Source organism: Monodelphis domestica, chromosome 7, assembly GCF_027887165.1.
Source record: "Monodelphis domestica isolate mMonDom1 chromosome 7, mMonDom1.pri, whole genome shotgun sequence".
Lineage (NCBI taxonomy): Eukaryota > Metazoa > Chordata > Mammalia > Didelphimorphia > Didelphidae > Monodelphis > Monodelphis domestica.
This window is the reverse complement of record NC_077233.1, coordinates 88827848-88843801: the sequence shown is the minus strand read 5'-3', so window position 1 is coordinate 88843801 and position 15954 is coordinate 88827848. Positions and strand designations below refer to the sequence as shown.

Sequence of the window (15954 nt, the reverse complement as noted above, 5' to 3'; positions counted from 1 at the left end):
TAATTCTAGCTCCTTTGCCTTCTGGAGAATCATATTCAAAGATCTCAGCTACTTCATCATGGTAGCTTCTAAATCTTATGGAATTTTGACTGTGGCTCATTGGTTTTTGCATTGTTTCTTTGACTGATTTCAGTATTTTCTTTTTGACCTGGGAACTCTCGATTTGAGCTATAATATTCCTGAGAGTTTTCATTTGGGGCTTCCTTTCCTGATTCTTTCCATTTCTATTTTGCCTCGGGTTCTAAGTATTAAGGTCAGTTTTTCATTATAATTTCTTGAAAAAATGTTAACTGGACTCTTTTTTTCATCATGACTTTCATGTAATCCAATAATTCATTTTATATAGATAACATAATATGTAACACAACATAATATAATACATATGATGTGCTATAAATGTGTAATAAACATGCTTAACCACAGTAAACAATATCTTACATTAGCCATGTCCAAAAATCTGTCTTATTTTTATTTATTTTTATTCTTAATCCAGTCATTCTTAAATGATCTCTCCTTGATATATTTAGTTTTTTATGAGATAGTTGATATTTTCTTTTTTCTTTTAGTCTTTTGATTATTTTTGTTTCCTGATGCCTCATTGAATTATTAACTGACCAATTCTAATTTTTAAGGAGTTATTATCTTCAGTATTTTGGTGCATTTTTTACCAAGCTTTTTCATAATTCAAATTTTCATAACTTTCTTACATAACTCTCATTTATCTTCCCAGCTGACCAGGCCCTACCCTAGTATCCACATCTCTGGAGTTAATCATTTTTTCTGTCCTTGAAAAAGTGACTCACTGTTACTTTTTGTTATCTTTTCATTTCATAATTCAGTGTGGCATTTTCTGTGATCATTTTGTAGGAGAGGTTTTAGAGGAAGTTTGGCAGTTGTGACCCTTCACTCCACCATCTTGAGTCTTCTCTGGCTTCATACATTCACTCCTATGCATTTGCATTCACTCCTTTGTCCCAACCAAAATGCATTTTTCTAGACATAGAGTCAAGAGAACCAGAATTGACATAACAAACTCTGGTAATTAATACTTGTATGATGACTGGCAAGTCACTTAGTCTTTCTGATTTTTTATTTCTGAACTTGTGTTTTCTTCATCAAAATAAATATAATATGTATTATATAGTACATGTATAGAACTTGTATCTCTCTTAAGCTTCATTCCTAAGTCACTAATTTCCTTTTGGAAATTTTAGACTAAGTGATCAGATGATATATGAGACATTCAAAGCTGAATGTATCTTTTCTTCCAGCCCCAATGCACCTAAACTTCTCTATTTCTGTTGAAGATGCCAGCTCAGCCCCTGCCTAGATTATTGTAACATCCTCTTAATTAGGCTTCCTACTTCCAATCTCTCATCATTCCAGTCCATCTTACACACTACCAGTAAAGCAATTTCTTTTATGCACAAATCTGGCCATGTAATTCCTCTACTTCTCTAACTCAGTGGCTTTCTACTGCCTCTAGAATACAACAAAGTCCCCTGTTTAATTTCTAAAATCCCCCACAATCTGGTCCAGATCTACGATTTCTACTTTATTATATGTTGCCCTTCTCTCCCACTCTGTAATTCAGCCAAATTGCCATTTGTCTGTTCCTCACTCAAGAGAGTCCATTTTCCTTCTCCTATCTCTATCTCTTTCTATTGGGCATCTCTGATGCTTGAAATGCACTCCTTCCTTATCTCTGTCTCTCAGAGCCCCATTCTTCCTTTTAGATACAGCCTGAGTACATCCTGTCCATAAAGTTTTTTCCTGATTTGTGGATCTGGGTAACTGCTAGTGCCTTCCCTCCCAAACTATCTTGTATTTAACTACCTGATGTTTGGTATATACACATATATTCTTATTTTAAAACATTTATTATCTTCCTCATAAAAATATAAGCTCATTTTGAGTAGAGATTGTTTCATTCTTTGTATTTGTATCCTCAGTGCCTAGAATAGAGTAGACACATAATGAATAAATTTTGATTGATTATTAATTGCAAATGGTTGTTACCAGGCAGGTAGATGGCAAAATGGATAGATTGCTAGACCCAGAGGCAGAAAGACCTGAGTTCAAATTCAGCCGCAGACATGTATTAGCTGTGTGACCATGGACAAGTCACTTAACTTCTATTTGCTTCAATTTTCTCATCTGTAAAATAAGATTGAGAAGGAAATGGCAAAGCACTCCAATGTCTTTGCCAAGAAAACTCCAGATTGAATTACAAAGGGCTGAACTCAACTGAAACAACTGAAAAACAACACAATTCATATCCTGAACATAGCACATGTTTTCCTTACCTGTAAAATGGGGAAAATAATAAAGAATCATATTTAACTCCTCACTTTCTCTCACCCTCCAAATGGAGTTGAAGCTATAACCAAGGCTTCTCTATTTCACCTTTGCAATATCTTTCAAATACTCCTCCTTTTCTCCTCTGACACTGCCACCTTTCTGGTACAACTTCTCATCATCTCACACTTGAATTATCACAATAGCCTGCTGGTGGATCTAGCTACCATAATGCTCTCCCCACTCTAATCCTTGCAGTGATTTTCCTAAAGCACAAGAGTGACCAGACTTCTTATACCTTCCACCCTGCCACATACTCCTTGAACCAGTGACGTTGACCTTCTGGCTGTTCCACAAACAAGATATCCCATCTTTTGACTCCAGGCATTTTCTTTGACTGTTCCTCAGTGCCTGGAATGCTCTCCTTCTTCAACTCCATCTACTGATTTTCCTATCTACTAAATCTTACCTTCTATAAGAAACCTTTTCTAATCCTCCCCTAGTTCAAGTGGCTTCCCTTTGTTAATGATTTCCTATTTCTCCCATATGGAGCTTGTTTGTATCTATTTATTTGCATGTTGTCTTTTCCACTATATCATAAGATACTTGAAGGCAGGGATTGTCTTATTCATACTTTAATATTTCCAGTGTTTAGTCATGCAGAAGGTGCTTAATAAATGTTTATTGACTGAAAAATAATATCATATACCTCCTGAAGTTGTTGTGAGGATCAAATGAGATAGTATTCATAAAAAATTTATTAGACCAGTGCTTGGGACATAATAATAACTATAAATTATAGCTATCATTGTGATTATTATTACTGTCATTGTTATTATTATAATCAGATGAATTAATAGATATAAAGTACTTTGCAAACCTAAAGTATGCCATAAATGTTAGATATTGTTATCTCTCCTTTGCCTCTGTCACATTCTAGCTTGTATTAGACTTATTTTATGTGCTTTTGATGCCCTTTATTAGATGGTAATGTTTTTGAGGTCCAAGATCATGTTTTTTAACATTTCTTTATGTATTTCTTATATATAATTATAAATTATTATTTAAATAGAATGATAAATTATTATAAATATATGACTTTTGTTTTTATCTTTAGCACCTAGCATAATGATGTATATGTGTCAGAGCTTCATAAATGTTTGAATTGAATTGATTTATCAGACTTCGGTGTAATAACAATTTTTGCTAAATACTTTTTATACAGTTTCTGAGGATGGTGGAGCATCTATGGCCAGTAGGTAAATTAGAAATTCAGGTTGTCCATTGATGTCATAGTTGACTTGTAAATTTGCTTACAGAGCCAAGTCTCCAATAATGAAAACATTTAGTATAGTTATCTATTAGTATGAATTCTATTCTCATTACAATATCATGGCAAGTGGAGTGGTCATTTCAGAAAAGTAGTTGACGAGAGGATGTCAAATAAATTCCTATGTGGGGAATTGATGGAGAGAAACTTTAGGAAAACTACATCACCTAAACTTATTAGAAGACATTGAAATATTATTTGGAACAATTTAATAAGAGGGGGTTACTTTTTTCCCTTCACCTTAAATAATTTTCTGGTGTGTTCATTCTTCCTAAGAGTGACAAGGGTTTCTGATTGCTGCCAGGTACTCTTAAAAACCTTTGTTGTTGTTGTTGTTTTTCCCCTCTTTTTTAATTACCTTTTGATGATTCTCTTGAGTTCTGTGGTTGGACTTCGAATTTTCTGTTCAGGTCTGGTCTTTTATTTATGAATGCTTGGAATTCCTCTGTTGTGTTAAATGACCATACTTTCCCCTGTAAGAATATAGTCAGTTTTGATGGGTATTTTATTCTTGGCTGTAGGCCTAATTCCCTTGCTTTCCGGAATATCATATTCCATGCCTTTCAGTCCTTCAGTGTGGATGCAGACAGATCCTGTGTTATCCTCACCATGTTTCCATGGTATCTGAATGGTTTCTTCTTAGCAGCTTGTAATACCTGTTCTTTTATCTGATTGTTTTTGAATTTGGCTATAACATTTCTTGGTGTTGTCAGTTGGGGATTAAAAACAGGGGGTGATCTATGGATTCTTTCAATCTCCACTTTCCCCTTTTGTTCTAGGATTTCGGGACAGTTTTCCTGGATAATTTCCTCTAGTATTATGTCCAGGCTTTTTCTTTTGTTGTGGTCTTCTGGTAGTCCAATTATTCTTAAATTGTCTCTTCTTGAACGATTTTCTAAATCGTCTGTTTTGTGAATGAGATGCTTCACATTTTCCTCAATTTTTTCATTCTTTTTGTTTTGTTTTATAGTGTCCTGCTGCCTTGTGAGGTCACTTGATTCTAGTTGTTTTACTCTTGTTCTTAAAGATTCGATTTCATCTTTGGCTTTTTGGTCGTCTTTTTCCTTCTGGTCTGAGTTTCTTTGAAGATTGTCTTTCATCCTCTTTATCTCGTCTTTCATCTCCTTTGCCTCATTTTCCAGCTGGATGATTTTGGCTTTCAGGACACTATTTTCTTCTTTTAGTTCAAGTGCCTCTGTTTCCAGATGACTTATCTTAATTTTTAAGTTCTTTTCCCAATTGTCTTCAGCCTCTCTTAGTTGTGTTTTGAGTTCTTCCAAAGCCTGTATCCAATTTGCTGGGATTTCTGGTTTATCGTTTGCTGACCTCTCCCCCTCTGTTCCATTTGGTGAGTAGTAGCTGTCTATTGTAGTTTCTTTCTTCTGTTTCTGTTGTTTGTTCAAATTCACCCCTTCTTTCCTCCCTGTATTTGTCTGTGCTCTTGTTCCTCTCATTTTTTTGTTTTTTAGGGACTTCTATCAGTCTCCCCTCTTGGAGCTTTAACAGAGGATCTCTTGGTGTAATCTCTGAGGGAGAGTTGTTGGGGGTTTGAGTTTTCCTGTCCTCTGGAGGCTTTCGATTGGCTTAAAGTCCAGCAGTCAATGAGGATGGGTGGGGAGCCTGGGCTTCCCTGTGTTCTGGAGACTTTTGATGGGATTGAGTTCAGCTTAGTTGGGCTGGGTTTATTCTGAGTTTTAAACTTCCTGGACGGCTGGAGCAGATATGGAGGATCTCTAAAGCTCTGGCCAGGCTGCCAGGTCTATGCTCCTTCTAGGCTGCCATCTTGACTTCACCTCTAGGTTTCTGTTTTTTCAGAAGACCCATCTCTCTAAGGGGGGAGGGGTTGTGGCTTGCCTGGACTCTGAAGGCTCCTGATGAGATTAGGTTCAGGTGGTGTGGGCCGAAAGATCCCGGAGCCAAAAAAAGGAAGAAAAAAAAAGCAGCCACCTCCTCTTCCACAGTCTGTGTTGAGTACCCAGAAACTGGCCCGGGTTACTTTCAAGGAAAGCTCTTTGGAGCAACCCCTTTGCCAGCCCTGAGTTTTCTGTCCTTTCAGTAGCTCTGAGGGCTCCTGATGGGATTAGGTTCAGCTGGTTCTTTCAGAAGACCCTGCTCTCTAAGGGGGGAGGGGTAGTGGCTTGCCTGGACTCTGATGGCTCCTGATGGGATTAGGTTCAGGTAGTGTGGGCCGAATGATCCCAGAGCCAAAAAAAGGAAGAAAGAGAAAAGCAGCAACCTCCTCTTCCACAGTCTGTGTTGAGTGCCCAGAAACTGGCCCGGGTTACTTTCAAGGTAGGCTCTTCGGAGCCACCCCTTTGCCAGCCCTGAGCCCTCTGTCCTTTCAGTAGCTCTGAGGGCTCCCGATGGGATTGGGCTCAGCTGGTGCCCCAAAGCTGGGACCTCCCCCGAGACCCAGATGGAAGAACCCAGTCAGGGGGCCACAGGCTTCCCCCTTCTCTCTATGCTTCCCTGCCGTCTGTGTTGGGCGCTCCAGAGACTGGCTCGGGTTGCTTTCAAGGTGAGTCCTCAGAGCCCTGAGGTTCCCGCTGCTGCCTTGGGCTCAGCACTCTGGGTTGGGGGGGATGGGTCCTGGGACCTTCTTTCTGTCTACCCCTTAGATCCGAGTGATCTAGGGTTCTGGCTTTTGGGGTGTGGTACCCTTTGATCCAGGTCCAGGAGGAGGTTTCCCCAGGTCTATCCTGTTGTTCAGCTTGAATTTCGGTGGCCTAGGAGCACTCTGTTTGCGGTCGGTAGGGAAGGGTTTCTGAGGTCTGAACTTTCGCTGCTTCTACACCGCCATCTTGACCAGAAGTCGCTGCCAGGTACTAAACCCAATACCAAATACAGTCTTTTCTTTTATTATTTTTATTTTTTATTTATTTTTAATTTTTTAAAAAATTGACATTATTTTATTTGGTCATTTCCGAGTATTATTCATTGGATACAAAGATCATGTTCTTTCCCCCTAACCCCCTTCTACCTATCCCATAGCCGATGTGCGATTCCACTGGGTATCATATGTAATCTTGATTTGAACCCATTTCCATGTTGTTGGTATTTGCATTAGAGTGTTCATTTAGAGTCTCTTCTCAGTCATATCCCCTCAACCCCTGTAGTCAAGCAGTTGCTTTTCCTCGGTGTTTTTACTCCCACAGTTTCTCCTCTGCTTGTGGATCGTGTTTTTCTCCTACATCCCTGCAGATTGTTCAGGGACATTACATTGCCACTAATGGAGAAGTCCGTTACGTTCAATTGTACCACAGTGTGACAGTCTCTGTATACAACGTTTTCCTGGTTCTGCTCCTTTTGCTCTGCATCACTTCCTGGAGGTTGTTCCAGACCCCATGGAAATTCTCCACTTTATTATTCCTTTTAGCACAATAGTATTCCATCACCAACATATACCACAATTTGTTCAGCCATTCCCCAATTGAAGGGCATCCCCTCATTTTCCAATTTTTGGCCACCACAAAGAGCGCAGCTATGAATATTCTTGTACATGTTTTTTTCCTTATTATCTCTTTGGGGTACAAACCCAGCAGTGCTATGGCTGGATCAAAGGGCAGACAGTCTTTTATCGCCCTTTGGGCATAGTTCCAAATTGCCCTCCAGAATGGTTGGATCAGTTCACAACCCCACCAGCAGTGAATTAGTGTCCCTACTTTGCCGCATCCCCTCCAGCATTCATTACTTTCCTTTGCTGTCATGTTAGCCAAACTGCTACATGTGAGGTGATACCTCAGAGTTGTTTTGATTTGCATCTCTCTGATTATGAGAGAATTAGAACACTTTCTCATGTGCCTATTAATAGTTTTGATTTCTTTATCTGAAAACTAGCTATTCATGTCCCTTGCCCATTTATCAATTGGAGAATGGCTTGATTTTTTGTACAATTGATTTAGCTTTTTGTAAATTTGAGTAATTAAACCTTTGTCTGAGGTTTTTATGAGGATTGTTTCCCAATTTGTTGCTTCCCTTCTGATTTTGGTTATATTGGTTTTGTTTGTACAAAAACTTTTTAATTTGATGTAATCAAAATTATTTATTTTGCATTTTGTGACACTTTCTAAGTCTTGGTTGGTTTTAAAATCTTTCCCTTCCCAAAGGACTGACATGTATATTATTTTGTGTTCACCTAATTTTCTTATAGTTTCCTTCTTTATGTTCAAGTCATTCATCCATTTTGAATTTATCTTGGTGTAGGGTGTGAGCTGTTGATCTAAACCTAATTTTTCCCACACTGTCTTCCAATTTTCCCAGCAGTTTTTATGAAATAGTGGATTTTTGTCCCCAAAGCTTGGATCATTGGGTTTTTCATACTGACTTGCTGAGGTCACTTACCCTGAATCTATTCCACTGATCTTCCTTTCTGTCTCTTAGCGAGTACCAAATTGTTTTGATGACCAGTGCTTTATAATATAGTCTGAGATCTGGGACTGCAAGGCCCCCTTCTTTTGTATTTTTTTTCCATTGTTTCCCTGGATATCCTTGATCCTTTTGTTCTTCCAAATGAACTTTGTTATAGATTTTTTCTAAATCAGTAAAAAAATTTTTTTGGAAGTTCAATGGGTATGGCACTAAATAAGTTTGGGTAGGATGCTCATTTTTATTATATTGGCTCATCCTACCCATGAGCAGTTAATGTTTTTCCAGTTTCTCAAGTCTAGTTTTAGTTGTGTGGAGAGTGTTTTATAGTTGTGTTTATATAGTTCCTGTGTTTGTCTCGGGAGATAGATTCCTAAGTATTTTATTTTGTCTAAGGTGATTTTGAATGGGATTTCTCTTTCTAGTTCTTGCTGCTCAGTTGTGTTGGAAATATATAGAAATGCTGATGACTTACGTGGGTTTATTTTGTATCCTGCAACTTTAGTAAAGTTGTTGATTATTTCAATTAGCTTTTTGGTTGAATCTCTAGGATTCTTTAAGTAGACCATCATGTCATCTGCAAAGAGTGATAACTTGGTCTCCTCCTTGCCTATTTTAATGCCTTCAATTTCTTTTTCTTCTCTAATTGCTACTGCTAGTGTTTCTAGTACAATATCAAATAATAGAGGTGATAATGGGCATCCTTGTTTTACTCCTGATCTTATTGGGAATGCATCTAGTTTATCCCCATTGCAGATGATATTAGCTGATGGTTTTAGATATATACTGTTTATTATTTATAGGAACGACCCCTCTTTTCCTGTGTTTTCTAGTGTTTTTAATAGGAATGGGTGTTGTATTTTATCAAAGGCTTTTTCTGCATCTATTGAAATAATCATGTGGTTTTTGTTGGTTTGCTTGTTGACATGGCCGATTATGTGGATGGTTTTCCTAATATTGAACCAGCCCTGGATCCCTGGTATAAATCCTACTTGATCATGGTGAATGACTCTTCTGATCACTTGCTGGAGTCTTTTTGCTAGTATCCTACTTAAGATTTTTGCATCTTTTTTCATTAGGGAGATTGGTCTATAATTTTCTTTCTCTGTTTTTGGCCTGCCTGGCTTTGGAATCAGTACCATGTTTGTGTCATAAAAGGAATTTGGAAGAACTCCCTCTTTGCTTATTATATCAAATAGTTTGTATAGTATTGGGATTAGCTGTTCTTTGAATGTTTGATAGGATTCACTTGTGAATCCTTCAGGTCCAGGGGATTTTTTCTTAGGGAGTTCTTTGATGGCCTGTTGGATTTCTTTTTCTGATATGGGATTATTTAAGAATTCTATTTCTTCTTCTGTTAGTCTAGGCAATTTATATTTTTGCAAATATTCATCCATATCACCTAGCTTGGTATATTTATTGCCATATAGTTGGGAAAAGTAGTTTTTAACGATTTCCTTAATTTCCTCTTCATTGGAGGTGAGGTCCCCCTTATCATCTTTGATGCTGTTAATTTGCCTTTCTTCTTTCCTTTTTTAAATTAGGTTGACCAGTACTTTGTCTATTTTGTCTATTTTTTTCAAAGTACCAGCTTCTAGTCTTGTTTATTAGTTTAATAGTTCTATCGCTTTCAATTTTGTTAATTTCTCCCTTAATTTTTAGTATGTCTAGTTTGGTTTTCTTCTGGGGGTTTTTTCTTTGTTCGCTTTCAAATTTTTTGATTTGCATTTCCAATTCATTGATCTCTGCCCTCCCTAGTTTGTTAATATATGCACTCAAGGATATGAATTTTCCTCTGGTTACTGCTTTGGCTGCATCCCATAAGGTTTGAAAGGATGTCTCACCATTGTCATTTTCCTCAATGAAATTATTAATTGTTTCTATGATTTCTTCTCTAACTAACCGATTTTGGAGTAGCATATTAATTTTTTATTTTATTCTCCATGTATTCTTACTGATCAATATTTTTATTGCCTTATGATCTGAAAAGGTTGCATTTTTATTATTTCTGCTTTTCTGCAATTGAGTGCCATGTTTCTGTGACCTAGTGTATGATCTATCTTTGTGAATGTGCCATGTGGTACTGAGAAGAAGGTGTATTCCTTTTTGTCCCTATTTATTTTTCTCCATATGTCTATTAGCTCCAATTTTTCTAAGATTTCATTCACATCTTTTACCTCTTTCTTATTTATTTTTTGGTTTGATTTATCTAAATTTGATAGTGGTTGGTTCAAGTCTCCCACTAATATGGTTTTACTGTCTATTTCCTCCTTCAATTCTCCTAGTTTCTCCATTAGAAATTTGGATGCTATACCATTTGGTGCATACATGTTGATTAGTGATATTTCCTCATTGTCTATACTCCCTTTTAACAGAATATATTTACCTTCCCTATCCCTTTTGATCAGGTCTATTTTTGCTTTGGCTTTGTCAGATAGCATGATTGCAACTCTTGCTTTCTTTCTATCAGTTGAGGCCCAAAAGGTCTTACTCCATCCTTTAATTCTAATCTTGTGAGTATCAATCCGCCTCATATGTTTTTCTTGAAGACAACATATGGTAGAGTTTTGGGTTCTAATCCAATCTGCTATTTGTCTACGTTTTGTGGGTGAGTTCATCCCATTCACGTCCAAAGTTATGATTGTCACTTGTGGATTCCCTGGCATTTTGATATCCTTCCCTAATTCTGACCTTTATTCTTTAGCTATAGACTTTTATGCCAGTAATTTACTTTAGGTTAGTCCCTCTAGTTCCCTCCCTTGATATGCTTCCCTTTCTGGCCCCTCCTTTTTTGTTCCCTTACCCCCTCTCCTTTTTGATACTCCCTCCCCACCTCCCCAATTTTCCTTTCTCTCTTACCCTGTTGGATAAGATAGAATTCAGGATTCCAATGGATCTAGATGTTCTTCCTTCTCAGAGTTGATTTCACTGAGAGTAAGGTTTAAGTAATACCACTGTGCACTCTCTTATTCTCCTTCTCATATGAGAATTCTTCCCCTCCTGTTCCCTTGTGTATCTTTGTGTGGGAAAGATTATTCTATTTAGTTATTTTTTTCTCCCCCCCATTTCGTGAAGTAAATCTTAGTATCATTGATTCCCCTCTCCCTTTTCCTTTATTTCCCCCCCTTTCACCAAATCTTCTTGATTCCCCAATATTTCTTTATGCATGATTCTTCTAACTACTCTTTTGGTGCATACAATTTTTGAGAGTTACACAAAACATTTTCCCCACATATTTTTATATATATATATATATATATATATATATATATATATATATATATATATATATATATATATATATATATATATATATATATATATATAATTTGATGTAAGTGTAGTCCTTATAGAAGAGAGTTTGACTTAAAGAAAAAAGATAAGATTTTTCTCCTTTTCCCTTGCTTTCATATTTACCTTTTCAAGTTTATCTTGCTTTCTGTGATTGGATGTTGCATTTTCCACTAAGTTCTGGTCTTTTCTTAGCAAATGCTTGGAAGTCTTCTATTTTGTTGAATGCCCATACTTTCCCTTGGAAGTATATAGTCAGTTTTGCTGGGTAGCTGATTCTTGGTTGGAGACCCAGCTCTCTTGCCTTTCTAAATATCATGTTCCATGCTTTGAGGTCTCTTAGTGTGTTAACCGCTAAGTCATGTGTGATCCCTATGGTACCCCCCCCCCCCAATATCTGAAGCTCCTCTTCTTGGCTTCTTGTAGGATTTTCTCATTTTCTTGGAAGCTCTAGAATTTGGCAATTACATTCCTGGAGGTTATCTTTTGGGTTGTCTTAGTATAGGGGGTGTTCTATGAACCCTTTCTATTTCTATTTTCCCCCTTGCTCCAGAACATGTGGGCAATTTTCTTCTATAATCTCCTGTAGTATAGCATCTGTGTTTTTTGTTTATCTCTGGTTTTTCCAGCAGACCAATAATTCTCAAATTGTTTCTTCTTCCTCTGTTTTCCTGGTTTGTCACTTTGTCAGTGAGATATTTTATGTTTTCTTCTAATTAATTAATTTTTTGGCTTTGCTTTATTAATTCCTGCTGTTTTGCAAGCTTACTGTCTTCCAGTTGCTTAATTCTGGTCATTAGGTTATGGTTTTGCTTTTCAGCTTTGTCTGCCCTTCTATTAGATACTTCCAGCTCTTTCTCCAATTGTGAAGTCTTTTCTATCAGACTGCTGATCTCCTTCTTCCATTTTTCTTTCCTGAAGGTTTCCATCTTTTGGGCGTGCTCACTGTCTTCCAGTTGCTTAATTCTGGTTGTTAGGGACTTGTTTTGCTTTTCAGCTTTTTCTGCCCTTCTATTAGATGCTTCCAGCTCTTTCTCCAATTGTGAAGTCTTGTCTATCAGACTGCTAATCTCTTTCTCCCATTTTTCTTTCCAGAAGGTTTCCATCTTTTGGGTAAGCTCTAATTTGAGTTCTTCCAGAGCTTGTGGATAATTTCCATTTTGTGAGGCATGTTTTGATTTTGTTTGGGTTTCATCCTCTTTCTTTTCTTTTCCTTGGGTACTACCGCCATAAAAGTTTTCAATAGTTACCTTTTTCCCTTTCTTCCTGGAGGCTTGATTTTGGGCCATGTGAGCCATCCCTTTGGTAGTTTTATTCCCCTTTCCTTTTTCGTCTGAGGCCTGGGTGATATGGGTGGGTTTTCTGTGAATTTAGGTTGCCTCAGACTAGTTCTTCCCAGCCTCTGAGGTTTCTTAGAGCGCAGGCCCCTGTGCTCAGCATGGCCACCCCTTTGCTCAGGGCAGCCTCTCAGCACAGCCACCCTTTTGCTCAGCGCAGCCTCTCAGAGAGGCTGCCCCTTTGCTCAGCACAGCCTCTCAGTGTAGCCGCCCCTTTGCTCAGCGCAGCCTCTCAGCATGGCTGCCTCTTTGCTCAGTGCAGAATTTTCCCGTGAAACCACCCTGTGAGGTCGTTTCCTTGCAGTCTTTTGATCCCAAGAACCCTGGTGTGCCCCCCCCCAGACAGAGATGCTCCTCACTCACTCACTGTCCCAGAGAGCGCTCTGATACCTTACTCTGGTTTGGTGGTGGTGGGTGTGACAAGGAAATCACTTTAAAAGACTGATATATATTAATTTAAGGTCGCCAAGGAATTCAGCTATGTAATTCCTAAATGAAAACTCAAGTCAGCAGTCAACCTTTTATGGAGTTTAATTACAAACAGGAGGAAGAAAGGTATGAGAGAGAGAGAGAGAGAGAGAGAGAGAGAGAGAGAGAGAGAGAGAGAGAGAGAGAGGGAGAGAGAAAGGGGAGAGAAGGGAATAGGGCTTAAATACCCCTTCTGTTTAGGCTGGGCCAAAAGGCCCAAGCCCTTAGATAGCTGAGGCAAAGAAAAGAGATCAGTCCCTATAACTCACGTGACCAAAATGGAGAAACAGTCTCAGGGGCCTCTACCTCCAGCTTCCTTCAGAGCAACCTTCTCAGAGCACAACCTCTCAGAGCAAAACCTCTCCCACCCACCCACCCCCCAGTCCTCAGACCCCTCTATCTTTAAGGAAACCATCCAAGTTCCCTCCCCTCAGTTCTCACATCTACCAATCACTGTCCATGTCTTCCCTGTGCCAATGGTGGCTCTAGCTTAACCCAGGACCACCCAGAGGTCTGTGGCTTTGCACATGTCTGTTGAAGGTCATATTTTCAAATAATTAAATTTTGATCTATGCTGCAGCCCTTCCTAAATCCTGTTAGGACTGAGTAGGGTGGAGATTGTATCAATTCTAAAATCAGTCATGACTCAAAGAACTTCCTGTTCTATACTTAAGCATAGGTCAAAGCCCTTTCCATTGTTCAGCAAAAGGTTTCTGTCCTAAAGAAATCTTAAGTAGGGAGGAGAATGACCCTCCCATGCCAATGGGGTTCACATTCCAATAGACTATCAGTAGTAAATTTTTCAAGTATGAAATTTCCCAATGGTGAAATTTCCAACATTTATAAGTCTAAGAAATTTTAAGGTTTACATGGGGCGGCTCAGTTCACGTTTTTGTGCAAGCTTTTCCTCCTCCTTATAGTGTGGAAATGTTAAAGCTCCATGTACCTTCGTTTCTGTGGGGTACTGGAGAGATCCTCTGTTCTTCCAAAGGTGATTTTTATGCTCTTTTGAGGTAGTCTATTTTGTTCGGTGCTGGGGAGAGGAAGCGATTCGCATCTAGATTGCAGTCATGTTAACCCGAAAGTCCCATTCTTGTTTTCTCATAGGATAGGATAATATATGAAAAGTGAACTATCATGTGTAAAGCTTTATAAAAATGTAAGGTGGTATGATAGTTTGATGTTTATTATCATCATTTAATGATATTTTCATGGCCTGAAATATTTAATGTGCCTTATGAGAAAGAGATTTTTCCAGAGAAAATACTTTAAAAATACTTAGGATTTAATTTCAGTAACAAGAGTTTTGCTTCCATTTAAAAAAAAAAACCCTAACCTATATCTATTCTTGTCTTTTTAGTGATATGCAGCTTTCGTGGATCTGTACCCCAAGGCTTAGTCCTGGAAATAGGAGAAACTGTTCAGATTCTGGAAAAATGTGAAGGTTAGTATGGTGGAATCAGTAGAGAGTGTGTGAACAGTATCTATTTTCAGTCCTCATGAAGTTATATTTTTTTTTTGGTATACTATCTCCACTGAAGTCCTCTGACACTTCCTGATGGCATAGAGGCTTTCTCGGTTTCTGCACCATTAAAGCATATGTTCTTTCTTTTTCTTATATTCTGAAAAGCTTCATTCATTCAAGTTGGACCCAGGGACAGACTTTACACCTGTTTCTGAGTACTGCCTTGCCGAGTTAGAGAGGTCAATCATCATTTTGGCTTCAGCGTGGTGACATTTTTAGCTCTAGAAAATCTTCAAAACTTCTACCAACTCAGAAAACAGTTGTAATCTGTGTCTGTGGAGGGAGCACCATATCAATGAAAACACAGATCATTTAAATATTAAAAAAGCACTTTAGACTAACAGATTTTGAGCAATCATTTTGAAACCACGACATCAGATTATCAAAATACTTAGATAAATTCCATCATGACCCACTTTCAAGGGGGGGAAAAAACCAGCTTAAGTACTATTGATACTAATCTAGTGCTAAAGAAGGTCATAGGTCAGGGTATTTAAGTTAACCATCTGTTGGAATCTGAATTTTACATTCTGTCTCTGGTTATTTTTGGTTACTCTTAAGTTCAACTAAACATCTACTAACTCAGATACTTTTGACTAATAGTACAATTATCTGATGCTTAGAAAATTAATTGGGTGTGTTTAAAGAACTGTGGAGACTTCATGCTTTCCAGCAAATTCATTCATAGATCCTTTTTTGGCATTATAATATACCCATCATAAAGGCTAACCTATATATAATTTGAAATAGATTGGTTTGATGACATTATTTCCTTGGCCATGACAGTATATAAGTAGTTTTTCATGGAGACCAAAAGACCAATATGTGCATGAGCCATATTATGGTTTTATAGAGGTTATGTTTGATTTGTCATTTGTCAGGGATATTTAGGTAGGATTATTACCGAGAACTGAGAATGGGACTTCCTGACCTTCTGAGGACCCTTTATATTTAGTAATTCTAGGATTTTATGATGAAAGGTAAAAAAGGAGTTCATTTGTGATACAAGTTTAGCTGAAATGCAATTATATTTTTATACAACAGACTTTCAGTTATCTATGTTGGGAAAGAACAGGCAAGGAAATCTATGTGTTTGTTCAAAAATACTTTATATTTAATTTGGGTTGAATAATGTATTTGCAGTAGATTTAACTTTCAAATTATTTATCTTTAAAAGATCATCATTTTAATGTTTATTTATTAAATATTCACAACTAATAGTGAGAGAAGTACTTCTGAAGGAGTTGCTATGTGGCATAGGCAAACCAGATTGATTCTTAAAATGTACTGCAGGATTATCCAAGAAGCAGATAATCCTTATTTAGATAATTGAAAGTTGA

At 37.7% G+C, this 15954-nt stretch overlaps 1 protein-coding gene across 6 annotated transcripts in view; it reads left to right on the top strand.

Moving 5' to 3' along the window:
- The window catches only part of DOCK3 (dedicator of cytokinesis 3), a 604983-nt gene that overhangs the window by 101062 nt on the left and 487967 nt on the right, over positions 1–15954 (top strand). For all 6 annotated transcript variants that reach the window (XM_056805016.1, XM_056805021.1, XM_056805018.1 and 3 more), the window contains exon 2: positions 14450–14533. In XM_056805016.1, the coding sequence (XP_056660994.1) occupies positions 14450–14533 (84 nt within the window). The remainder of the gene's footprint in view (positions 1–14449; positions 14534–15954) is intronic.